Source organism: Pseudophryne corroboree, chromosome 1 (genome assembly GCF_028390025.1).
Source record: "Pseudophryne corroboree isolate aPseCor3 chromosome 1, aPseCor3.hap2, whole genome shotgun sequence".
In the NCBI taxonomy this organism is placed as follows: domain Eukaryota; kingdom Metazoa; phylum Chordata; class Amphibia; order Anura; family Myobatrachidae; genus Pseudophryne; species Pseudophryne corroboree.
In genome coordinates this window covers 795,903,780-795,931,236 of record NC_086444.1, presented here as the reverse complement: position 1 = coordinate 795,931,236, position 27,457 = coordinate 795,903,780, and the positions used below count along the sequence as shown (strand labels likewise).

The 27,457-nt window shown below is 47.1% G+C and overlaps 1 protein-coding gene across 1 annotated transcript in view; it reads left to right on the top strand.

The window, feature by feature from the left end:
• The window catches only part of LOC135049843 (alcohol dehydrogenase 1-like), an 87,434-nt gene that overhangs the window by 44,937 nt on the left and 15,040 nt on the right, over positions 1–27,457 (top strand). The window contains exons 6-9 of the mRNA XM_063955779.1: positions 306–525; positions 15,300–15,560; positions 17,134–17,269; positions 19,342–19,480. Coding sequence (XP_063811849.1) covers positions 306–525; positions 15,300–15,560; positions 17,134–17,269; positions 19,342–19,480 — 756 coding nt within the window. The remainder of the gene's footprint in view (positions 1–305; positions 526–15,299; positions 15,561–17,133; positions 17,270–19,341; positions 19,481–27,457) is intronic.

Sequence of the window (27,457 nt, the reverse complement as noted above, 5' to 3'; positions counted from 1 at the left end):
CATTTTTTGCGTCTACATGTTATAGCCTCCGAGTTCCGGAGGTGCGAGACCAGGTTTTGCCTTGTAAAAGATTGCTGCTTTAAAAAACCGTGCAGACTCTCCCTAATGCCCAGCACATCTGGAATTTGGAGGCTGTTACATTTAGGCCTTGGTCAAAGAAATTTGAGCGAGTGTCCAGATTTATATAGGAATTTCTGTGTTATCACTGGTGAAATATTGCAGCACATTAGAGCTATAGAAGAAACCATAAATCAACCAATACTGAACATGTTGTCTTACTTATATTGTTTTCTATCTCCAACTAGCATAGGCAAAGCTCTAGGCCACATGGCTGATGGAACCACAAGATTTACTTGCAAAGGGAAGAAAATTCATCATTTTGTAAACACCAGCACATTCACTGAATACACTGTCGTAAGTGTGATGAACTGTGCTAAAATCGAAGATGAAACACCTATGGGTAGTGTCTGCCTCATAGGATGTTGCTTCTCTACTGGATATGGATCTGTTGTAAAGACTGCTGAGGTACAATATATGTACAATATTGTAAATATTTTCTGTTTGAATGAACTGTGAGATAATTTTAAATAAATGTAAAATAAAGAAATGTATAAAGTAGCGGGGGCGTGGCCTAGCCTATGAGCTGTGTGGAGGGGATTTTGGAGAGCTCCTGCCAGCTCAGCTTTAATACCCTGCCTGGCGGTGCCCCAGGGGGTCCTAACTTTGTATATCCCCAGCTGATTTCTCCTTATACTGCTGGGTATTGGAGGGTCTAGGATGCGGAGCCGGGGAGCCCTTTTCAGGGTACCTGCGGGTTGCGGCCTTTCCCTCCACCTGAAGCCAGGGACTGCAGTGTGCTCTCCTCCCGACCGGAAATGCGGAAGTGCAGGCCGCTCGGCGGATGAGCTGAAGAGAGACACAGCTACCACTGTGAATAGCGGAGGCACCAGAGACCGCTCCCTCTGCGTCCCGGCGGCCGGGGTCCGGATCGCGTGGCAGTGGAAGCGGCGGCTCCGTGCGGCCGGTGAGTCACCCCCCCGCTAGCCTTTCAGCGCGTAGAGGCAGAAGCCAGCCCGCGGCTGCGGGTGGATCATAGCGCGCGGCGGGGAGGACGCGAGTCTCCCACTGCTCCCTACATCTACTGGTCTCTGTGGGGTGTGGGAGAGCTGGAGCCCCCTGTGGAGGCTGCGGGGTGTGAGGGATCCCAGTCATCTGCCTCTCTCACCTGGTGCATATTGTTGTGGAGGGGCTGAAGCTCCGTGGTCCCCATATATATATGTGCATAAGGCTGCTGTAAATTTCTACCAGGGCCTACTCTAATTATATTTTTAATTCAAAGCAAGCTGGTATGTTTGGATGATGCTGTTCTTGCACCAATAGTTATATTGCTACCCCACTGCTAGTATAGTTCCCCCTCCTCACTCCTGACTCTGGGCTTCTCCCGCTGCAGCTACCCTGCAGCATACAAGGACCTGCTGTACCCCCCCGCAAGTACCCACTGGATGCTGCAACCAGAGTGATCTGGGATCTGACCAAGCTCGGGGATCTGCTGTATGGGACACCTCATTCTCTCTCCCCCACACTTCCTATTTGCCATCCACAAAAGGTCTTCCGCTACCCGCGGGCTGTTACGCTCTCACCTGCTGAAAGTCCACGAACGGCCGCTACCCTCTATTAGGGGGCACGACAGTTGTATCTTTGTCTCTCCACAGCGTACCCTGATATACTGCCCCTGCTTGGATTCTACGGACCCATTTTTTAATACACTGACACCCCCAGTGGTCGCTCTTGCCTATACAGTCTGGTCCTGGTGTTCCTTGCGGCTGCGATGGTCTCTGGATGAATAACACCCCATGGTCGGCCTGATCGCCTCATAACCCACCTGTGTCAATTCCTATTCTCCCCCTCTCTATTGCAACTTTACTGGACAAGATAGTTCTCCCCTCGGCTGGCATCCATTATGTCACAAAGGAACAAGAAGGCTCCCCAGGCCTCAGCAAACTTCTTCGGGAGCAAGGCTAAGGGTCCCCAGACTATTGCGCCCTCCCCGGAGTCCCCTTCGTCACCATGCTCTTCAGAGTCGGGTATCGATCCTCAGATACAAGCTGTGATGTCTGGCCTCCTGGAGGGCGTGCAAACAGCCTTTAAGCAGGAACTGTCCAAAGCTGTCTTGGACTTCAAAACGGAGATTGCCTCGCTTGGAAATCGTACGGATGCCTTGGAGACGAAGACTGACGACTTATGTCGCTCGCAACAGCGTCTAGACCATGAAATCTCGAGGCTCCATGCTGAGGTTGAGACCCTGAAGGAGCGCCAAGAGGACCAAGAGAATCGATCCCATCGCAATAACTTGCGCATACGTAATGTGGCGGAATCTGTCCAGAGCTCTACGTTGCCCTCCTTCTTGAAAGACCTCTTCCAGCATTTAGTCCCGGACTTATCTGATGAGGATTGCCTCTTTGATAGGGCACACAGGGCCCTGCGGGTCAAACCTTCGACATCACAACCCCCGCGGGACATTATAGCCCGTCTCCATTATTACCGCTCGAAGGAGAAAATAATTGCTTCAGTCCGGGATTCCTCTGATATAGCCTTCCGTTGCATGCAACTGCAGATTTATCAGGACTTGGCGCCCTCAACCATCCAGAAAAGACGGGACCTCCAGCCGATCACTAAGCTTCTACGCCACCACCAAATCCGATATCGTTGGGGATTCCCCTTTCAGTTGCAGTTTTCTTTTAATGGCATCAACTATACACTTAAGACCCTGGCTCAAGGGCAGGAACTGCTTCGTAAGCTTGATCTTCTCCCAGAATTGTCGTCTTCTTCTCTCGACCCATCTGCCTCACCGAAATCACAATGACCCCGTCCGCCTCAGCCAGACTGGATGAGAGTATCTCGTCATAGAGGTGAAGATGATGCTCCCCCTTGATTGTCTGCCTTCTTTTCTACTACTGCTTTCATTATGCCATTGTTCCAGTTTGCTGGAGGTTCCCCCTGGACTGGACTGACCATCCCCGGTTCTATGGACCTCCTTTGTTTTTTTGTTTTTTTTTCTATACATTGCTGGATGTCTTGCCCTTAATGTTCTATATACAATGACATTTGTTGTTTGCCTGGTGTTTTTTTTTTTTTTTTTTTTGTACTGGGGGCCCTCCACGGAGCGGGTTGACCTGGTCCCTGCTTCATGGACCCTCCTAGTTTATCTCAGGCACTATATATGAAGGTTCTTGAAACGTTTCACCTGTCATGTCTGCTATTGTACGTTTTGCTTTCAGGTTTATGTTCACAGGATGACCGGTTGTTTTGGTGGTTTGGTCCTATGATGCCTACCCTACCATGTGGACCACATGTTGTTGCCATACTATTCTCCTTGATACCCTCCTTCCCGCTCCTTCCTTCCCGGTTCTCCCCCCCTCCTTTCCCCTTTTTCCTCTTTCCCCCCTTCTGCCTCCCTCCCCTTCCTTCCTCTCCTGACACAGGTTTTGTCTTCGTATGTTATAGTTTTTTGGCCTCGGCCATTCTGTTCTCGGTCAGGCCGCACAGCCTGATATGGTGGTTCGTGCCACTACCCCCATGCTCCCTGCCTTGATTGCTTTTTTGACTATGTTTTTCTTCAGTTTGGCGGTCCTGTTACGGGCCCCATTGCTACAGGGATTTTGCCCGGACGGGCTTTTTCTCCTTTCTTCTGGCTCTTCTTTACTTTTCTTCTGTGGCCTTCTTTTCTCTCATCTCCCTTTTCTCCCCTTGTCCTTGTGGTGGGATCTGGGTACCCATTCTACTTGCTCTTATTCCTTTATGGGTTGTTGGATCCTGGGAAGTATTTGTTTTCATGCCCCCTTTTTTATCGCTCTCAATGAGATGTTGTTACTCAGGCTGCTATGCCCCTAAAGATACTATCTGTTAATGTAAATGGCCTCAACTCCCCCAATAAGCAGATGGTGCTCCTGAGCGCCTGTAGACGTGAGAAGGCTGATGTAGTCTTTCTTCAGGAGACTCACCTTGCGGGCTCCCATACGCAACTCCGCGGTAGGCAATCTACGCAGACTTTTTTTGCCTCAGCAGATTGTAAGAAACGTGGGGTTGCAATTTTAATTAATCGCCACGTTCCATTTACACACAGCAAAACTGTGGTGGATCCAAACGGTCGGTACTTGATGGTTATTGGTACCCTCCGTTCTGAAGTCTTGACACTTATTTCTGTATACGCTCCTAACCAGGATCAGCCTCAGTTTTTCCACTCTCTTTTCCGTCACATTAGCAAGGTTGCACAGGACCACATTGTGTTGGGTGGGGATTTTAACACCATTCTTGACCCCAGTTTAGATAGGACTGGTCCCCCCCTTGCCTCTAGAACATCATGCACGCTTGCAGCCTCCCTTAAGTTTCACGACCTGCGGGACTCGTGGCGTCTCTGCCACTCTGGAGCCAGAGACTATACCCACTATTCGTCCCCGCATCAACACTACACCCGGATTGATATGTTACATATTTCATCATCCATTGCCTCTAGAATTACTGATGCAGGAATAACCCCTTTCTCTTGGACTGACCACTCCGGTGTTTATGTTCTCCTGGATCTGTATCATTCCGCACACACTGTTTGCAAATGGCGACTCGATGAATCCCTGTTGCTTAACTCGTCAATCTCCTCGGAAATACGACTGGCGATAGAACAATATTTTAATGAGAATACCACGCCTGATGTCTCTTCGGGTATAATTTGTGAGGCTCATAAGGCCACCTTGAGAGGTCTCCTTATGGCACGGACCTCCTCGCTGCGCAAGAAAGCGACGCAGGAGAAACACTCGCTAGAATCCCAAATAGCCACCTTAACCGCCCAACATACACTAACTTCCTGTCCTGCCTTACTTACACAAATCACTAACTTACAAGGCCAACTGAACGCGCTTTTGTCCCGTCGTGCGGCTCTCATTCTGCGGAAATTAAATCAGAAATTCTATGACAAGGCTGACAAGTTAGATTCCCTGCTGGCGAATAAATTGCGACACAAACAGGCGACTGGTGCAATCGACAAATTGTATTCCCGAACTCTGGGTGGGCCTACTTACGATCCTAAACAAATGGTTGATGAGTTTAGGGATTACTATAGCTCTCTTTATAACTTGACGACTCCGACACATTCCCCTTCCCTCGACCCGGAGAGGTTATGTTCCTACCTGTCCTCAACCCCTCTGCCGGGCATATCCACGGCTCAATTAGACACACTAAACCAAGATATCTCAGTAGAGAAGACGTTAACAGCTGTGAAATCCATGCGGTCCTCAGCCGCTCCTGGTCCTGACAGTTTCACGGCACACTACTATAAACACTTTGCTAAAATATTAGCCCCTCACCTTACCGCCCTCTTTAATCAGATATTGGGGGGCGCATCCTTTGCTCCGGCGACTACTCAAGCTGATATAGTCGTGATCCCTAGGCCTGACAGAGACCCCACTCAGTGCGGTAACTATAGGCCAATCTCATTGCTCAATGTTGATCTGAAAATGTATGCAAAAATCCTAGCTCTGAGATTGGCCCCCCTTCTCCCTGCACTGATACATCCCGATCAGGTTGGATTTATTCCAGGCCGACAGGCTTCTGATAACACCAGAAGGGCCATTGATACTATCCATTCTATCCACCAACAAAAGTCCTCTTCCCTGTTGCTAGCCCTGGATGCGGAGAAGGCGTTTGATCGCATTTCGTGGCCCTTCGCCTTCTCGGTTCTCCAACGCATGGGCTTTTCTGGTAAGTTTTATGATGGTGTCTCAGCACTGTATCGCAACTCCTCAGCGCGGGTCTCTGTCAATGGGGTCACTTCTTCATGCTTTAAGATATCTAACAGTACCAGACAGGGATGCCCGCTCTCGCCCTTGATTTTTGCCCTTGTCATGGAGCCTTTAGCGGCTAGGGTTCGTCTCAATCCGAATATTACAGGGATTCGAATTGGCCGCACGAAACACAAAATTGCACTTTATGCTGACGATGTACTGGTTTCTCTTTCAAACCTGACATTGTCACTCTCTCCTCTCCTCTCTGAGATTGACCTATATTCGCAATATACGGGTTATAAGATTAACGCTACTAAAACAGAAGTTCTTGATTTTTACATTACCCCTGCGTCTAGGTCGCAACTTGAATCAACATTTCCATTCTCCTGGCATAACCGAAAACTCAAATATCTAGGTATTTATCTAACCCACAGACATCATCAACTCTTTCAAGCGAATTTCCCACTTCTTTTGGACAGAATTCGTTCTGACCTCCAAATTTGGTCCTCCTATTTCATTTCATGGATTGGACGTGCCAATTCTGTAAAGATGAACGTTCTACCAAGACTCACTTATCTTTTTCAAACGCTCCCGATCTATATCCCCCGCTACGTTTTTAAATTCTTGCATTATTAAACTTACCGTTTTATCTGGGCCAATAAACATCCTAGAATTAAACTTTCGTTGCTACAACGGCCTTCCCGGGGCGGAGGTTTAGGCATACCCAACTTCAAATACTATTACCACGCAGCCCAGATGGCATCCTGTGTTCAGTGGTGTGGCCCGGGGGCGGACAAGGTGTGGATAGCTATTGAAGCCAGCGAGCTGGGACTCTCCACGCTCTCTTCCCTCTTGTGGCTTCCAAGAACCGCCCGCCCTCGTCCCACCTCATCTCACCCAGTGGTGGCCCATTCTTTATACATTTGGGATTTTGTTGTGAGGAAACATCAATTGGCCCCTAGCCCATCCCCCCTCATACCTCTGTTCCACAACCCTGCCTTCCCTCCTGAAATGGTTAAATCTGCTTTCTCACTCTGGAAACAGGGAAACATTGCATTTCTTAACGACATTGCCTCTACTACACCCTTTCCTTCATTTACCCAGATTCAGACACAATACTCTCTCCCTCATAGTGAATTTTTCCGCTACCTCCAACTTAGACACTTTCACTCCGGGATTCATACCACTCTCTCTTCTAGGCCTCTCACCACTCTTGAAAATATATGTTGGCAACGCTCTTCTACGAAAGGTCTTATATCAGATCTCTATGCTTTGCTATTGCAGAGCTCTGCTACCCCCAGAGATCACAGAGAATTGGACTGGGAGAGAGACTTGGGTGTCACTTTGGATGAGGAGAAATGGGATGAAATTTGGAGTAATGCATCCTCTAGCTCTATCTGTGTCAGGATAAAGGAAAATGTATATAAACTGGTATATCGTTGGTACTATGTACCTTCGCGATTGAAGGCGATGTTCCCTGATGTTACGGACGGCTGTTGGAGGGGCTGTGCTTCTGAGGGGACATATATGCATATCTGGTGGACCTGCCCGAAATGAATACCTTTATGGGAGGAAGTTGTCAGACTTCTTTCATCCCTATTCTCCACCCCAATCCCCCTGGACCCTAAATACTTTCTACTGCCTCTGGACCTTCCGACTTTTACTACACATCAGAACAAGTTATTACGTCATGTGGCTACTGCCACGATATCTCAAATAGCGAAGGCCTGGAGGTTGCCCTCCCCACCGTCCCTACAATCCGTTGTCACTTACATTTGGTACGTTTATAAGATGGAATATATGACTAGTCTTATTAGACAATCTGCCAGGGCGTTCGATAAAATCTGGGCACCCTGGCTCACTTCTCAAAATGCCCCCTCCCCATTCGGTAACTGATTAAGCTACGCACCCTTATTTTTATGTTGGCTGCCCGGATCCCGCCACTTGGACCTCCCCTCCTCTTCTCTCTAACTTCCCTTTTACCCACAATCTTGTTTCTTCCTTTTCCTGTCTCTATTCTTCCCGTTCTCTCACTCCACTGGGCTGGTTGGTCACACCATGGACCTAGAGGACTCTTTCCTTTCTCGCACTATCTCTGTTGTCTCACTTTAAAAAAAAGAAAAAAAGATTTACTCACTTGATTACTGTTACTTCCTAGTTGTGTACATCTTAGTATGAAAATGTTTGCTATGCTTATGAAACACACCGTTTATGTGTATTACTGTGAATCGACCAATAAAATTCTTCTTTTAAAAAAAAAAGAAATGTATAAAGTAGGTCTGCATAATTCCAGTTTAGACAATGGCTCAGGGCACATCTGATCAAAATAAACAATATAAGAAAAAATCACATCTACATGGGTACAGTGTTCATTGAATCTGCTGGGTCTCTCGGTGGGTAAGTGACTCAAGGTCGACAGCATTTAGGTCGACACCCATTAGGTCAACACCCATTGATTGACACTAGAAATAAGTTGACACGGACAGTAGGTCGACAGGAACAAGGTCGACATTAAAAATGTCGACATGAGTTTTTTTATGATTTTTGGTGTAGTTTTCTCCATTGGGAACCCCAATTAGTGCACCGCGTTCCCTTGCATGGCTCACTTCGCTCACCTTCCTGCTCCACTACTGCTGTGCTCAGCACAGGTTACCATTCCCAATCGTAGTCCACGTGGATCGTAAAGTATGAAAAAGTAAAAAAAAATCGTGAAAAACTCATGTCGACCTTGCTCATGTTGACCTATATCTAGTGTCGACTTATCCACTGTTCACCAATGGGTGTCGACCTAGAGTTCGGATACCCTTTCGGCAAGGTCTGTTTCAAATAGAGTATGACACCCTTACTCATAAATGTTTTCCTCATGGGATCATTTATACCCCTTTTACACCGCCAGGGGCGGGTCGCACTCGGGAGCCTGACACGGTTGCTTCCCGGGTGCATCTGCCTCAGACCCCTCGCTGCCGTTGTTCCTAACCTGGCATGTTGCCGGGTTGGTGACATCAACGGTGACGCGGCGCGGGCAAAACTTAGAGATCACATGATCTCCATGCTCCACCCGTCCACTCAGAGTGAATGGGAAATGAGTCGCATCAACCCGGCTTCCCGTTCACACAGCACAGCGAGCTGGGTTGAACATGCGTGCTACCTGAGTTCATACCTCCCAACATGACCCTCTCCAGGAGGGACACAATGCTCTGCTTCTGGACTTCCCTCTTAATTTATGATTGCCGGCACCTGTTTTGAACAGGTTACTGGATAAGAAAGGTGTTTCAGCACAGGTGATGGCAATCATACATTAAGATGGAAGTCCAGGAGCAGAGCATTCTGTCCCTCCTGGAGAGGGTCATGTTGGGAGGTATGCAAGTTGGAATACCGACACGGATTATTCCAACTGGGACCTTTTACACTGCACAGCAACATGGGTTATGCGCGCTCATGTGCAATAACCCATGTTCAAAGCTGGCAGTCTAAAAGGGGTATTAGTCCATAGGTTCTCAAACTCGGACCTAAGGTGCTAACAGTGCATGTTTTCCAGGTCTCCTCACAGAATCACAATTAGCTCCACCTGTAGACCTTTTAAAATGTGTCAGTGAGTAATAAATACACCTATGTTCCTGCTGGTTTACCTGAAAAAATAAGATTTTAAACCTACCGGTAAATCTTTTTCTCCTAGTCCGTAGAGGATGCTGGGGACTCCGTAAGGACCATGGGGTATAGACGGGCTCCGCAAGAGACATGGGTACTCTAAAGACTTTAGAATGGGTGTGCACTGGCTCCTCCCTCTATGCCCCTCCTCCAGACCTCAGTTAGAGAAACTGTGCCCAGAGGAGACGGACAGTACGAGGAAAGGATTTTTGTTAATCTAAGGGCAAGATTCATACCAGCCCACACCATCCACACCGTATAACATGGAATATATGAACCAGTTAACAGTATGAAACAAAACAGCATCAGCCCGAGACTAATCAAAACTGTAACATAACCCTTATGTAGGCAATAACTATATACAAGTCTTGCAGAATTTTGTCCGCACTGGGACGGGCGCCCAGCATCCTCTACGGACTAGGAGAAAAAGATTTACCGGTAGGTTTAAAATCTTATTTTCTCTTACATCCTAGAGGATGCTGGGGACTCTGTAAGGACCATGGGGATTATACCAAAGCTCCAGACCGGGCGGGAGAGGGCGGATGACTATGCAGCACTGATTGAGCAAACATGAGGTCCTCCTCAGCTAAGGTATCAAACTTGTAGAATTTAGCAAAAGTGTTTGAACCCGACCAAGTAGCCGCTCGGCAAAGTTGCAATGCCGAGACACCTCGGGCAGCCGCCCAAGAAGAGCCCACTTTCCTAGTGGAATGGGCCTTTACCGAATTTGGTACCGGCAATCCAGCCGTAGAATGAGCCTGCTGAATCGTGTTACAGATCCAGCGGACAATAGTCTGTTTAGAAGCAGGGGCGCCAACCTTGTTGGCTGCATACAGGACAAACAGTGCCTCTGTTTTCCTAACTCGAGCCGTCCTGGCTACATAAACTTTTAAGGCCCCGACTACATCAAGAGACTTGGAATCCTCCAAGTCCCCCGTAGCCACAGGCACCACAATAGGTTGGTTCATATGAAACGATTAAACCACCTTAGGCAGAAATTGAGGACGAGTCCTCAACTCTGCTCTATCCACATGGAAAATCAGATAGGGGCTTTTGTGAGACAAAGCCGCCAATTCGGACACCCGCCTCGCAGATGCCAAGGCCAACAACATGACCACTTTCCAAGTGAGAAATTTCAACTCAACTGTTTGAAGATGTTCAAACCAGTGTGACTTAAGGAACTGTAACACCACGTTAAGGTCCCATGGTGCCACTGGGGGCACAAAAGGAGGCTGGATGTGCAGCACTCCCTTTACAAAAGTCTGGACTTCTGGGAGAGAAGCCAATTCCTTCTGAAAGAATATAGATAGGGCTGAAATCCATACCTTAATAGAGCCTAACTTCAGGCCCATATCCACTCCTGTCTATAGAAAGTGGAGAAAACGGCCCAGGTGGAAATCTTCCGTAGGAGCATTCTTGGCTTCACACCAAGAAACATACTTCCTCCAGATACGGTGATAATGTTTCGCCGTCACCTCCTTCCTAGCCCTTATCAGAGTAGGGATGACTTACTCCAGAATACCTTTCCCAGCTAGGATTGGGTGTTCAACCGCCATGCCGTCAAATGTAACCGCGGTAAGTCTTGGAACACGCAGGGCCCCTGCTGCAACAGGTCCTCCCTGAGAGGAAAAGGCCATGGATCCTCTGTGAGCATCTCCTGAAGATCTGAATACCAGGCCCTTCGAGGCCAATCTGGAACAACGAATATTGTCTGCACTCTTTTTCTTCTTATGATTCTCAATATTTAGGAGATGAGAGGAAGAGGAGGGAATACATAGACCGACTGAAACACCCATGGTGTTTCAGTCTGCCTGAGGGTCCCTTGACCTGGCACAATACCTCCGAAGCTTCTTGTTGAGATGTGATGCCATCATGTCTATTTGAGGAAGTCCCCAAAGACTTGTTATTTCTGCAAAAACTTCTTGATGAAGTCCCCACTCTCCTGGATGGAGATCGTGTCTGCTGAGGAAGTCTGCTTCCCAGTTGTCCACACCCGGAATGAAGACTGCTGACAGAGCGCTTACGTGATTTTTCGCCCAGCGCAGAATCCTTGTGGCTTCCGCCATTGTCCCTCTGCTCCTTGTCCCGCCTTGGCGGTTTACATGAGCCACGGCTGTGACGTTGTCTGATTGAATCAGAACCGGTAGGTCGCGAAGAAGATTCTCCGCCCTTAATTCCAGTATGTTGATGTGTAGACAAACCTCCTGGCTTGACCATGTTCTCTGAAAATGTTTTCCTTGTGCGACTGCTCCCCATCCTTGGAGGCTCGCGTCAGTGGTCACCAGAACCCAGTCTTGAATGCCGAACCTGCGACCCTCTAGAAGGTGAGCACTCTGCAGCCACCACAGGAGAGACACCCTGGCCCTGGGGGACAGGCTTATTTTCTGATGAATTTGAAGATGGGACCCGGACCACTTGTCCAGAAGGTCCCACTGAAATGTCCTCGCATGAAACCTGCCAAAGGGGATGGCCTCGTAGGTCGCCACCATCTTTCCCAGTACACGAGTGCATTAATGGACCGACACCCTTTTCGGTTTTAACAGGTCTCTGACCATGTTCTGGAGTTCCTGGGCTTTTTCCATCGGGAGCAAAACCCTCTTTTGTTCCGTGTCCAGAATCATGCCTAAGAAAGATAGCCGAGTCGTTGGAACCAACTGTGACTTTGGTAGATTTAGAATCCAGCCATGTTGCTGCAGCACTCTCAGGGAGAGCGACACGCTTTTCAGCAACTGATCTCTCGATCTCGCTTTTATCAGGAGATCGTCCAAGTATGGGATAATTGTGACTCCCTGCCTGCGCAGGAGCACCGTCATTTCCGCCATTACCTTGGTGAAAATCCTCGGGGTCGTGGAAAGCCCAAACGACAACGTCTGAAACTGGTAATGACAGTCCTGTACAGCGACTCTCAGGTACGCCTGATGAGGGGGATATATGGGGACATGAAGGTATGCATCCTTTATGTCTAGTGACACCATAAAATCCCCCCTTCCAGGCTGGAGATAACCGCCCGGAGCGATTCCATCTTGAATTTGAACTTTTCAAGTACAAGTTTAGGGATTTTAGATTTAGAATGGGCCTGACTGAGCCATCCGGTTTCGGAACCACAAACAGGGTTGAATAGTACCCCTTCCCCTGTTGAACTAGGGGAACCTTGACAATCACTTGCCGTTGATACAGCTTTTGAATTGCAGCTAAAACTATCTCCCTCTCTGGGGGAGACGCCGGTAAAGCCGATTTGAAAAATCGGCGCGGAGGCACCTCTTCGAATTCCAGCGTTTATCCTTGGGATACAATTTCCATCGCCCAATGATCCACGTCTGATTGAACCCAGACGTGGCTGGAGAGTCGAAGACGTGCCCCCACCGGGGAAGACTCCCTCAGTGGAGCCCCAGCGTCATGCGGTGGATTTAGTAGAAGCCGGGGAGGACTTCTGCTCCTGGGAACTAGCCGTAGCAGGCATTCTTTTCCCTCTACCCTTACCTCTGGCGAGGAAGGAAGAGCCCCGACCTCTTCTGGACTTATGCGACCGAAAGGACTGCATCTGATATCGTGGGTTTTCTTTTGCTGTGGGGGAACATAAGATAAAAAAGTAGATTTACCCGCGGTAGCTGTGGAAACCAGGTCCGCGAGACCTTCCCCAAATGAAACCTCACCCTTGTAAGGCAAAACTTCCATATGTCTCTTTGAGTCGGCATCACCCGTCCATTGGCGGGTCCACAGGGCTCGCCGAGCAGAAATCGCCATGGCGTTGGCTCTTGAACCCAACAGTCAACGTCTCTCGAAGCAACTCTCATATATAAGACTGCGTCTTTAATGTGACCCAAGGTCAATAAAATGCTATCCCTATCTAGGGTATCAATGTCAGCTGACAAGGTATCTGCCCAAGCCGCTACAGCGCTACAAACCCAAGCTGACGCTATTGCCGGTCTGAGCAAGGCACACGTATGTGCATAAATTGATTTTAAGGTAGTTTCCTGTCTGCGATCAGCAGGATCCGTGAGGGCTGCCGTGTCTGGAGACGGCAGCACCACCTTTTTGGACAAGTGCGTTAAAGCCTTGTCCACCCTGGGTGAGGATTCCCACCGTAACCTGTCCTGTGCAGGGAACGGATACGCCATAAGAATTCTCTTGGGAATCTGCAGTTTCTTGTCTGGAGTTTCCCAAGCTTTTTCAAACAACGCGTTCAGCTCATGAGATGGGGGAAAGGTTACCTCAGGTTTCTTTTCCTTATACATGCGCACCCTCGTGTCAGGGACAGAGGGGTCATCTGATATTCAAAACATCTTTTATTGCAATAATCATATAATGAATACTTTTGGCCACCCTTGGGTGTAACTTCGCATCATCGTAGTCGACACTGGAGTCAGAATCCGTGTCGGTATCAGTGTCTGCTACCTGGGACAGGGGACGTTTCTGAGACCCTGAAGGGCCCTGTGACACAGTCAAAGCCATGGATTGACTCTGTCTTATCCCTGGACTCTGCTTTGTCCAATCTCTTATGTAATAAAGACACATTTGCATTTAAAACATTCCACATATCCAACCAATCAGGTGTCGGCGTTGCCGACGGAGACACCACAATCATCTGCTCCACCTCCTCCTTAGATGAGCCTTCCGCTTCAGACATGTCGACACACACGTACCGACACTCCCACACACTCAGGGATATATCTATATGGAGACAGTCCCCCAATAAGGCCCTTTGGAGAGACAGAGAGTATGCCAGCACACACCCAGCGGCACCGGACACTGGAATAAAATCCCAGTTAGTACAGCGCTTTTATATAAATATATAAATACACTCACTGCGCCAATTAAATGTGCCCCCCCTCTCTTTTTTGCCCTCTGTAACCGTGTTCAGCAGGGGAGAGTCCGGGGAGCCAGCTTCTCTGCAGTGTGCTGTGGAGAAAATGGCTCTTTAGTGCTGGAAGATCAAGCTCCGCCCCCTCACCGGCGGGCTTCGGTCCCGCTCAAATTATTTATACTGGCGGGGGGGTTTCAATATACCACCTCTGCAGTGTCTAATCTATTTGCCAGTGTCCCTTGAGGTTAATATTGCTGCCCAGGGCGCCCCCCCTGCGCCCTGCACCCTTACAGTGCCCGCTGTGTGTATATGTGTGGGAGCAATGGCGCGCAGCGTTACCGCTGCGCGTTACCGCTGCGCGTTACCTCAGTGAAGATCTGAAGTCTTCTGCCGCCTCTGAAGTCTTCTTTCTTCTTAATACTCACCCGGCTTCTATCTTCCGGCTCTGTGAGGAGGACGGCGGCGCGGCTCCGGGACGAACGGCGAGGGTGAGACCTGCGTTCCGACCCTCTGGAGCTAATGGTGTCCAGTAGCCTAAGAAGCAGAGCCTATCATTAAAGTAGGTCTGCTTCTCTCCCCTCGGTCCCACGATGCAGGGAGCCTGTTGCCAGCAGTGCTCCCTGAAAATAAAAAACCTAACAAAAAGTATTTTTCAGAGAAACTCAGTACAGTGCACCCAGTCTCCTCTGGGCACAGGATCTAACTGAGGTCTGGAGGAGGGGCATAGAGGGAGGAGCCAGTGCACACCCATTCTAAAGTCTTTAGAGTGCCCATGTCTCCTGCGGAGCCCGTCTATACCCCATGGTCCTTACGGAGTCCCCAGCATCCTCTAGGACGTAAGAGAAAATGTCTGTTTGGGGTTCTGAGGACCGAGTTTGAGAACCTATGAGTTAGTCCATAGGGGAGCACTGTAAATTGGAGCAGAGCATTTTGTACATAATGGAAGAGGTCATTTTGGAGGGTCTGGTACTGAAAGTAGCAGTTCAGCTTTTGAGCTCCTGTGTTAACCCCACTCTCCCTTTCCTCCCCTGCACTGTAACATTTAATCAATAATGTATTTTATATTTGTACAGGTAAAACCAGGATCCACATGTGCTGTGTTTGGGTTAGGAGGGGTTGGACTTGCAGTTATCATGGCCTGTAAAATAGTAGGCGCATCCCGTATCATTGGAATAGATGTCAACAAAGATAAATTTGAGAAAGCTAAAGAGATTGGAGCAACTGAGTGTATTAACCCCACAGATTCTGACAAACCTATCGCCCAGCTGCTGCTTGAACAAACTGGTGGTGGAGTAGAATATGTATTTGAATGCATTGGCAATATTGAAACTATGGTAAGTATATAACAAGATTATAACTGTATAAGGCATTATTTTTGCACCAAACACCAGACCAGTGACTCCCTCCAATAAAGGGACCTGCAGCCACCAAACAGCATTGGTAGCTGGCTAACCAGGTACTAATAATTAGTCAGATTGACTCAATATAGTACACCAGTGGGCGCTGTCACATGGACCATTATCAGGATGAAGGGTAGCCTCCTATCACCCCAGCTCCTCCCCACTCCTGCTGCGGTCGGTGATCTTGTCATCTGGTTCACGTGACCATGCACCCAGAGCAGCATGAACACAGCAGTTAAAGCCGGAAGTGAACTATCAGTCACAATGAGTGATATCACTGAGCCAAAGCCGGCAGTGACCCTCAATCCTTTCCTAATCCTGATGGTCAAAAGAACAAGTAAATACCAGTTTCCATAAAATGTTTCAGCTGGCATAGACTATATGGCTGACTTGCATTGTGAATACACAGCTTAATAAACTAATTCATTGGGAAGTATCCAGGATATTTACACTATTAGCAGATTTATGCTACTGTATTTTGGTATAGGATCGTTTGTGAGTGGGAATGTGCTATATTTATCCATGGTAGCATTTTTTTTTAACTTTTTTTAAAATTGTTTTTAATTGTATATATTTCCATATGAATGTGTTACTATATTTATGGGCAACATTAATAAATGCACTGATGTTTTCTCCATGAACCAACTACAGTAGTTATGCCGTTTTGCTTTATAAGTCTTTATACACCCCTTTTTTAATTATATGTATTACAGAAGAACATACATTCTTCTTCTATAGGGACAGCAGTGCCACTACTGTGGCATTATGTGAATTAGGGACACTAGTGTGTCAGAACTTGATTTGTGGGCACTATTGTGGCATAATGTTAATAAAAGGGACTACTGTGCTGCATAACATGAATAAGGGTCACTACTATGTGGCATAATGTGAATAAGGTGGGCTACTGTGTGGAATAACATGAATAAGGGGCACTTTGACCCTGGAATTTACCAGGGTTGGAGGCACGGGAATTATGACACCGGTTGTCCCTTTCACACAGACAAAATACCCGTGTTGATCTGCAAATTACTGGGTCGAAATTCTCGACCCGGTAATTTGCATGTCTGTGTGAAAGTGGGGGTCAGGCAGGTCCCGGCACTGAAATCTGTCTGAAAAGGGTATTATTTGTAGTATGTGCCCTACCCTAGCTACTCTCCTGCATGACATGTATAGCTTTGAAGTCTTTTCCTGTTTCTAAAAAAGCATAATTGTGTTTTAAACAAATTAAAAAGTATAATATTCCAATCAAAGCAAAAATCCTTTTAACTGGTTCAGTGTTTACACAGTATTAAATAACTATATATATATATATTTAAGATGACTATATCGTTTAATTTTTATATTCGTTCTACAGATATACATATGTATAGAATACTAAGCTGTTCATTAATCAAATGTACCATTTGTGTTACTAACTTGTGAGCTACTAAATGCTACAATCCAGACTGACACTGATGATTTCACAACACAAGTGTCTGTAAAATGTGACATTGCTTGTGTTATTCAGATTTCTGCCATATATTCAAGTCATGTTGCATATGGAACCACAGTACTAGTAGGAATTTCAGGAAAAACAAAAACTATCACCTTTGACCCAATGGTACTGATGACTGGACGTACGCTGAAAAGCTCACTCTTTGGAGGTATAGTAATGTTTCATATGATCTGCACACAGATCTCCTATAGTAACTGAACAACAGAGGCTCTCAAACCATATATAGCTGGGATATTTCTAGCTGTAAATTTTCTATGCATAGTAACACTAATGGATGTTCAGTAAAATGGATCTTATTGCGGCCTACATGCATACTTACCTACTCTCCCGGAAGCTGCGGGAGGCTCCCGTTTTTTGTGGTAGCCCCAAGCACCCCCGGAAGAGTGGGCAGGTCTCCCACATCCTGCTTGCACCCTAGTGATGCGAGCAGGATGGAGAGATAACCTCCGTCGGGTGGAGAAGGGGTTAAAATGACGCAAATCGCGTCATTTTAGCCCCACCCCCTTCCCGTTGACCCGCGAATCGCAGCATTTCCCGATGCGGGGGCGGGGCTTAGTGATGTCACAGTCCGGCCCGAAGACACCTGCAGCGTCTCTTCTCCGGGCTTCTCCCGGAGAGGAGAAATACAATGTAGGCAAGTATGCCTACATGTATGATGAGATCATATCTTTACTTGAAAGTGATAGGAAAGATCCAATATGGACCACACGTAGGTATGGTACTTATGGATTCTGCAAACTGTAATATCACTGGTTTTCCAAGAAACCACCTGGTCCTGTCGGAGAAAGTACGCTGGCTTTACTGCAATTTGGGCCTAATTCAAGGTTGATTGCAAAACAGCATTTTCCTCTAATGGGCAAAACCATGTGCACTGCAGGGGGAGGGGGGCAGAGCCAACCCTAACCAATATGATGCCCTAGGCAAGATTTTGGCTGGTGCCCCGTAGCACCGCCGCTAGTTCTGCAAGAGATGCCTGGCATGAGTCAGCTGGCAGCTCTGCTAACGTCGGGCGCCTTTTGTTTATGAAAATGCATCTTATTTGCATTACTATGTGGCTAGGATGCACAAGCAGCTTCTGCTGATTAAAATGATATGCAGCATGCCTATATTCTGTGTGCGACTGCGGCTGTATCTGTATACGAAATGCTACATTACAGTGATTTCCAGGAATATACACAGAATATAGGCATGCCGCATATCATTTTAATCAGCAGAAGCTGCTGGTGCCCCTAAGCATACCAAATGCCCTAGGCATTTGCCTAGTTTGCCTATGCCTAAGGCCGGCTCTGGAGGGGGAATCAGATATAACAAGTGCAAAGAGAGTTAGATTTGGGTGGGTTATATTGTTTCTGTGTAGGGTAAATACTGGCTGCTTTATTTTTACACTGCAATTTAGATTTCAGTTTGAACTAGGGATGGCCATCGGTGGGTTATTATCGATGGTTACCATCGATAGTTTCCCATCATCGAGGGTATTAATAGATGGTACTATCTGTAAGGGAACCATCGATGGTTATGATAATCGATGGTCACTCCTAATTTGATATTGAGTTAGTCGCGGGCCAATCAGTGCGCCGGGGCGTTGCTTCGTGGGTGTCCCGGGGCGGAGCTATGCTCCGTGTCACTGACACCCTGAAAGATAAAAAAAAATATTTGATAACTCTTTAACATCGATGGCGGAAAACCATCTGGTTCTCCCCCATTGATGGTAAAAGTAGTTAATATTGGTCATAGACCATCAATGATTTTGAATCATCGATGGTTGATGGACATCCCTAGTTTGAACACACCCCAAGCATATCTAATCTATCTGCACGTTATATCTGCCCCACCTGCAGTGCACATGGTTTTGCCCATTAAAGGAAAATTTTGTTTTGCAATCAACCTTGAATTAGGCCATTTGAACACAATGCTCCGTTTCATATCAAGAGGTCAGGATTAGTTAAGTAATGACAAATGCCATAGACTATCTTCAGTGTCAGAGTCCAATAATAGGGTCACGAAAATGGCATAGCAAGGGTCTGTTCTGGTAAAATGTCCTGGTAAAATTAGGGCACATGTCAACTTTAATGTTATGAAACTCATATTTCAATTATTTCACTGAAATGGTTTGAGTTGGAAATACAATAAACATTTGTATTTATTCACCTAGGCAGATGAACATCTAGATTGTTTTCACTTGTTCTGTGAATATTTAACTAAATCTGAGTTGATTTTCAGGTCTGAAGAGTAAAGACTCTGTACCAAAGCTGGTTTCAGATTACAATGCAAAAAAGTTTGACTTGGACACATTGGTGTCACATACGCTGCCTTTAGATAATGTTAATGAAGGATTTGAGCTTTTGCGCTCTGGAAAATGGTATGTATTGTTTCTGTTATATATCGTTTTGGTAAGTGTAATATGTTATATATACTGTATGAGAGAGAACAAACAAAGTACAGCATTTGTCTCATTAGTAAAACCAATGAGACAAATGCTGTAAACAGGATATTTTCACAATAATGTTTTCTGAAATTTAGTTACAAGGGGTGTAGTATGTTATGCCGGCGGTCAGGATTAAGGCACCGTTACAAGCTGTAGGGCCAGGAACACAGAGCATTATAGTACATACAACATTTAGCCAGGGGCGTCTTTTCATATGGGCTCAATGGACAGTTGCCCGAGGGCCCCAGGAGTACAAGGGCCCTAGGTTGATAGCTGAGGGTCCCCTTTTTTCCAGGGGTACCACATTTTTGAAAATCAGCCCTCGGGAACCAGAGCTATCCAACTTTAAAGCAGTGGTCCCTATCCAAGCCTGTTAATTGCTGTTCCCAGCCAGATATCTCGGGTTCTGTCTCTAAACTCAAATTCAGTGTACAACATGCCAGGCTTTAAACTGACTGTGAGTGCATCTTTTTATTGTAAGCTCTGACACGTTGGAAAGAAGCAGCTCTTCATAAATACAGCTCAATGTGTTTCACGATTATAAACTTTCACTGATTAACCCTCAATCCTATGGTATTGTTGACTATCTGTACATAACATATGTGTTTTGTCTCAGTAGAGCCCAGCAATGGAATGTTTATTTGGGCTTCTGTATTAAATAATGATAAAGGAGAATGCTACGGGTCTGGGACTCCAGGTCGACACCAAAAATGTCAACACACCTTAAGTCGACGTCAATCGATCGACGCACCTTAGGTCGACACTTGAAATAGGTCGACATGGACAAAAGTTCAAAATGAAAAAGGTCGCCATGAAAAAAGGTCGCCATTAGTTTTTTTATGTTTTTTTGGTGTCGTTTTCTTCGTAGAGTGACCGGGAATCCCAATTAGTGCACCGTGTCCCCTCGCATGGCGAGCAAACTTTGGGCAGGTTACCATTCCCAATTGTAGTCCACGTGGATCGTGAAGTATGAAAAAGTAAAAAAAGTGAAAAACGCATGTCGACCTTTTTCCAGGTCGACCTTGTTCATGTCGACCTTTTGTTCATGTCGACCTATTGCAGGTGTCGACATAAGATGTGTCGACCAATTGGTGTCAACCTAAGGTGTGTCAACCTTTTTGGTGTTGACCTGGAGTCCGGAAACCGAATGCTGCATGGTTAGCCTAGGTGGTGGGTGTGTGACTGCATACAGGGCTGGCAACGGGGTGGGTCAAAGGGGACACCTGTACCAAGCCCTGAGGATCAGAGGGGCCCCAAGAATACACCACTTAGTGCCCGACAGGGATGTGAGCTGTCTTGTCCGAACAAAGCAGTAAGCTGTAGGCGGTGTGGGCACTGCCTCAGAATAACAGGTGCCTCTCACACACAGTGACTGTGCGGCGTGAGTGTGCCCCCACTCTTCTGGGTCCTACTATTTTGCAGGCAGTTATCATCTGAGTGGGCCCCAGAGATATCACTGTACCGGGCCTCAAGATTTCTGTTGCCTGGCCAGACTGCACATGCCAGCAGGAATCCTCAAACTCTTTCTTGCTCTGCAAAGTAATCCGCACCCATTGTAAATAAAGCTTTTATCAACTAAAGTTTAATATTTAATAATGTCCAATCGCTCATGATTAAAGATCAAAATAAATAAATAAAATTATATACAACAGTAATGTCAGCGCCTGCGGCTTTGCGCGCCCAAATGGCACAATGCTTGAATTGCACTGCCAATGCGCAAAATACTTGAATTCCCCCATAGAGGTGAGGGGCAGTGTTAGCCTTACAGTGTTACAGTAGAAATAATTCTAAAAATATATATCCAAAATCTAGGTGTCAGAAACTGTAAAACATACTAATCTTTATATCTGGTGCAACATACTGTAAATAAAGCTGAACCTTATCTGTTGCCTAGGTGAACGTACCATGCCTGGTGCCAAATTAAAATAAGTTGAGTCATATCTTCCTTCATTTATGCAAAGCTGAAAGATATCTGGTACCATGTATATAATATGTAGACCAGATATGCCAAACTAAAAATCCCATCTGGGCCGATTTCTGTATATTTTTATTTTTATGCCCCCACTATAGTGCCAGTTGCACATAATGTCCCCCGTAAAGTGCTAGTTACACATAATGTCCCCCACATAGTGCCAGTTACACATTTCTCCCAGTATAGTGCCAGTTAAACATAATGTCTCTCAGTATAGTGCCACTTGGGCATAATTTCCCCCAGTATAGTACCAGTTAAACATTTCTTCCAGTATAGTGCCAGTTACACATAATGTCCGCCAGTATAGTGCCAGTTACACACAATGCCCCACGGTACAGTACCTGCTACACATAATGTCTTCCAATGTGCCCCCATCCCCTGTGCAGCATGCCCCAGAGACTTACATTAGCAGGATGCTCGTTCGTGGGCATGCTGCTTCAGGGGTCAGGGCGTCCTGGCTCCAGCTGGAAGGGCTGCAGCTTTAAGGGCTATGGCGGTCACAGTTGCGGCTTGAAGTCCTGCTTCTGTCTGTCAGGGCACCCGGTTCCCTGCTTTACACCGCCACACGAGTGCCGGTGGGCGGAGCAGGCAGAGGGCAAATGTCACCATGGGCAGATGGAGGCGGAACGCAGGGGATACAGTTCAGCCCTGTTCTGACCTGCTAACGGGCAGCATAAGGACCTCTGCACGCGGGCCGCAAAAGTTTGCGGTAGGGGCTGCAAGTTTGCGGTAGGGGCTGCAACACCCCCGATTTAGACTCTATTTCAACTAATAGGATTTTAATTACCTACCGGTAAATCCTTTTCTCATAGTCCGTAGGGGATGCTGGGGTCCACATTAGTACCATGGGGTATAGATGGGTCCCTTGGAAGCCATGGGCACTTTAAGAATTTAATAGTGTGGGCTGGCTCCTCCCTCTATGCCCCTTCTACCAGACTCAGTCTAGAAACTGTGCCCGAGACGGACATACTTCGAAAGAAGGAAATACACAGATAGTGGTGAGATTCACACCAGCTCACACATAACAACAGAAAACCAAGCTAACCAGCTTGAAACAATTCAGCAATGGCTGAACAACAGTACTTAACCAAGTAACAATGCAGTACGAAACCAAGGAACAAGGCAGTACTGAACCAAGTAACAGCTGCAGGAGAACGAAGCACTGGGCGGGCGCCCAGCATCCTCTATGGACTACGAGAAAAGATTTACCGGTAGGTAATTAAAATCCTATTTTCTGTTACATTCTAGAGGATGCTGGGGTCCTCATTAGTACCATGGGGATGTACCAAAGCTCACAGTATGGGAGGGAGAGCGTGGAGGCCCCTGCAGCACCGATTGACCAAACTTTAGGTCCTCAGAGGACAAAGTATAAAACTTGTAGAACTTAGCAAACGTGTTAGAACCTGACCAAGTAGCCGCTCGGCAAAGTTGTAAAGAAGAGACAACCCTGGCAGCCGCCCAGGAAGACCCCACCTTATGAGTAGAGTGGGCCTTAACAGATTTTGGACACTGCAATCCTGCCATAGAATAAGCATGCTGGATAGTAAACCTGATCCAACGAGAAATCGTCTACTTAGAAGCAGGACACCCAACCTTGTTAGGATCATAAAGGACAGAGCGTCCGACTTTCTGTGACGAGAGGTTCTCTTCACATAAATCTTCAAAGCCCTTACAACATCCAAGGATTTTGAGGTGATTGAAGAGTCAGTAACCACTGGCACCACAATATGTTGGTTGATATGAAAAGCCGACACAACCTTCGGAAGAAAGTGCTGACGCATCCTGAGCTCAGCTCTACATGTAAAATCAAATAGGGGCTCTTGCAGGACAATGCCTCCAATTCCGACACACGTCTAGCAGATACCAATGCCAATAGTGTGACAGCCTTCCAAGTAAGAAACTTGACCTCAGCCTCCTGTAAAGGCTCGAACCAATCCGATTGCAGGAACTGCAGCACCACGTTGAGATCCTAAGGTGCCATAGGAGGCACAAAGGGAGGTTGGATGTGCAGAACCCCTTTCAAAAAAGTCGGAACCTCAGACAAGGCCAAAATCTAGACTTTTATGGAGCACAGATGCAGGCCCACATCCACTCCTGCTTGCAGGAAGAGGAGAAACCGTCCAAGTTGAAACTCCCCCATAGGAAACTTCATGGATTCACACCAAGACACATACTTTTTTCAAATGCGATGGTAATGTCTTGATGTTACTCCTTTCCTAGATTGTATCAGGGTAGGAATAACCTTGTTCGGAATGCCCTTCCGAGCTAAGATCTGGCGTTCAACCTCCATGCCATCAAAAGTAGCAATGGTGAGTCTTGATAAGCGAACGGCCCCTGTTGCAGAAGGTCCTCTTGAAGAGGAAGAGGCCTCGGATCTTCCAGCAGTAACTCCAGAAGATCCGCGTATCAAGCCCTTCTTGGCCAGTCCGGAGCAATGAGGATCGCCTGAACTCTTGTTCTTTTGATTAGTTTGAGAATCCTTGGGATCAGTGGAAGTGGAGGGAACACATACACTGACTTGAACACCCACGGAGTTACCAGGGCGTCCACTGCCACTGCTTGTGGATCCCTCGACCTGGAACAGTACCGACGAGCTTCTTGTTGAGGCGTGGGGCCATCATGTCTATCTGAAGTATGCCCCAAAGACTTGTCACTTCTGCGAACACCTCTGGGTGGAGGCCCCACTCTCCTGGATGGAAATCGTGTCTGCTGAGGAAGTTCGCTTCCCAGTTGTCTACTCCCGGAATGAAGATTGCTGACAGCGCCACCGTGTGTCTTTCCGCCCAGAGGATGATTCTTGTTACCTTTGACATTGCAGCTCTGCTTTTCATTCCGCCCTGTCGGTTTATGTAGGCCACTGTTATTACATTGTCCGACTACACCTGAATGGCCTGATCTTTCAGAAGATGTGCCACTTGTAGAAGAGCATTGTCCACGGCTCTTAGTTCCAGAATGTTTATTGGAAGGATGGGTTCCAGACTTGACCACCTTTCCTGGAAGTTTTCCCCTTGGGTGACTTCTCCCCAACCTCTGAGACTTGCATCTGTGGTTAGGAGGATCCAATTCTGAATCCCGAACCTGCGGCCCTCTAGTAGGTGAGAGGTTTGCATCCACCAGAGGAGTGAGATTATGGCTTTCGGAGACAGATGTATCCTCTGGTGCATGTAAAGATGAGATCCCGACCAATTTTCCAGGAGATCTAGTTGGAAGGACCGTGCATGAAATCTTCTGTACTGTAGAGCCTCGTAGGAGGCAACCATCTTCCCCAGAAGGCGAATGCACTGATGAACCGATACACGGGTTGGCTTCAAGACCTCCCGGACCATTGCTTGGATCACTAACGCTTTCTCTTCTGGTAGAAGAACCCTCTGCACTTCCGTGTCGAGGATCATCTCCAGGAAGGACAGTCTCCTTGTCGGCTCCAAATGTGACTTTGGAAGGTTCAGGATCCATCCATGATCCTGGAGCAGTTGAGTTGAGAGAGCAATGCTCTGTAACAGGTTTTATCAGCAGGTCGTCCAGATAAGGAATTTTGTTCACACCCTGCTTGCGGAGGAGTAGCATCATCTCCGCCATCACCTTGGTGAACACTCTTGGTGCTGTGGAGAGGCCAAATGGCAGCGCCTGAAACTGATAGTGACAGTCCAGCAGCGCAAATCTGAGATAAGCCTGGTAAGGCGGCCAGATCGGAATGTGAAGGTACGCATCCTTGATATCCAGGGATACCAGGAATTCCCCCTCCTCCAGGCCTGAGATCACCGCTCTCAGAGACTCCATCTTGAATTTGAATTCCCTCAAGTAGAGGTTCAATGACTTTAGGTTTAATATCGGTCTTACCGGTTTCGGTACCACAAACAGGTATGAGTAATAACCCTTGTTGTGTAGGTGAGGTGGAACTGGAACAATGACATTTGACATTAGCATCTGTGAGGTGTGAGTTCTTGAAACTCCAGTCTGTACCCCTGGGTAACAATATCTTGTACCCAGGGATCCAAGCCTGAGGACGCCCAGACACGACTGAAATTTCTTAGTCTTGCTCCTACCTGCCCGATCTCCAGGCTGGGAGGTCCACTGTCATGCCGAGGATTTTGAAGAAGCAGAACCAGGCTTCTGTTCCTGGGAACCTGTGGGTGCAAGTTTTCGGGATTTCCCCCGACCACCTCTAAAGAAAGTGGAGGGGGATTTGGACTTTTTTGCTTTAGCGGTCCGAAAGGACTGCATCGCAGACGTAGAATATGATTTCCTAGTCGGTGGTGTAGCAGAGGGAAGAAAAGTTGACTTACCTGCAGTTGCCGTGGAGATCCACGCATCTAACGCTTCCCCAAACAGAGCCTGACCTGTGAAGGGTAGGTTCTCCACACTCTTCTTGGATTCCACGTCCGCAGACGATTGGCGCAGCCAGAGTCCTCTGCGTGCCGAGACAGCCATGGAAGAAGCTCTCGCTTTCAGATGTCCAAGGTCTTTCATGGCTTCCACCATGAAACCTGCAGAATCCTGTATGTGACGTAAAAACAATTCAGTGTCACTTCTATCCATATAATCTAAATCCTCTAGTAAAGTTCCTGACCACTTTACAATGGTTTTAGAAATCCATGCACAAGCAATAGTGGGTCTTAAAGCTAAGCCATTTGCTGTGTATAAAGATTTGAGTGTAGTCTCAATCTTGCGGTCAGCCAGCTCTTTTAAAGCGGTGGACCCAGGGACAGGTAAAACCACTTTTTTTAGACAACCTAGAAAACAGAAGCATCTACGACCGGAGGGTTTTCCCACTTTTTCCTATCCTCCTCAGGGAAAGGAAAAGCAATGAGAACCCTTTTAGGGATCTGAAACTTTTTCTCCGGATTTTCCCAGTATTTTTCAAACAATGCGTTCAATTCTTTAGACGCAGGGAAGCTTTCTTATTGTCAGTAAAGTAAACCTCCTCCACCTGCTCAGGAACCTTATCAGTAATGTGTAAAACATCCCTAATAGCCTCAATCATGAGTTGCACCCCCTTAGCAAGGGATGCCTCCCCCCTCCCCGTATATCACCATCACTGTCCCCTGAATCAGAGTTGGTATCTGTGTCGACATGCATTATTTGTGCAAGAGCACGCTTTGTAGGATATACATCAGGGGTCCTGGATGACGTAGTGGGAGCAGAATACGACAAAACCTTTACAGATCTTTTCAAAACCTGTGTTTCAGTTTCATTATGAGCTATCCTAGATGAAATCTGGGATATCATTGCCTTAATAGAAGCCACCCATTGGGATTGGATTCAAAAGGCTGAGACAGTATATTGCATTCCTGAGTACATGGAATAGACTCCTCTGGAGAAGATACACACTCTGCAGCACAAGAAACAGAGGGGGTAATTCCAAGTTGATTGCAGCAGGAATTTTGTTAGCAGTTGGGCAAAACCATGTGCACTGCAGGGGAGGCAGATATAACATGTGCAGAAAGAGTTAGATTTGGGTGGGTTATTTTATTACTGTGCAGGGTAAATACTGGCTGCTTTATTTTTACACTGCAAATTAGATTGCAGATTGAACACACCACACCCAAATCTAAAGGGCCCTACACACTGGCCGACATCAGCCAAAGATATGAACGATCTCGTTCATAAATGAGCGAGATACCGTTCATATCTTTGAGTGTGGATGCTCCAGCGATGAACGATGCGCGGCCCCTTGCTCGTTCATCGCTGGTCTCCCGTCGGCTGTACATGCAGGCCAATATGGACGATCTCGTCCATTTTTGCCTGCACTTCAATGCAGCCGGGTGACGGGAGGAGTGAAGAAACGTCACTCCCCCCCCGCCGCCGGGTGACCGTATCCGCCGTTGGGCAGCTCGGCGGCGGATCGGCAAATGTGTAGGGCCTATTACTCTCTCTGCACATGCTAAATCTGCCTCCCCTGCAGTGCACATGGTTTTGCCCAACTGCTAACAAAATTCCTG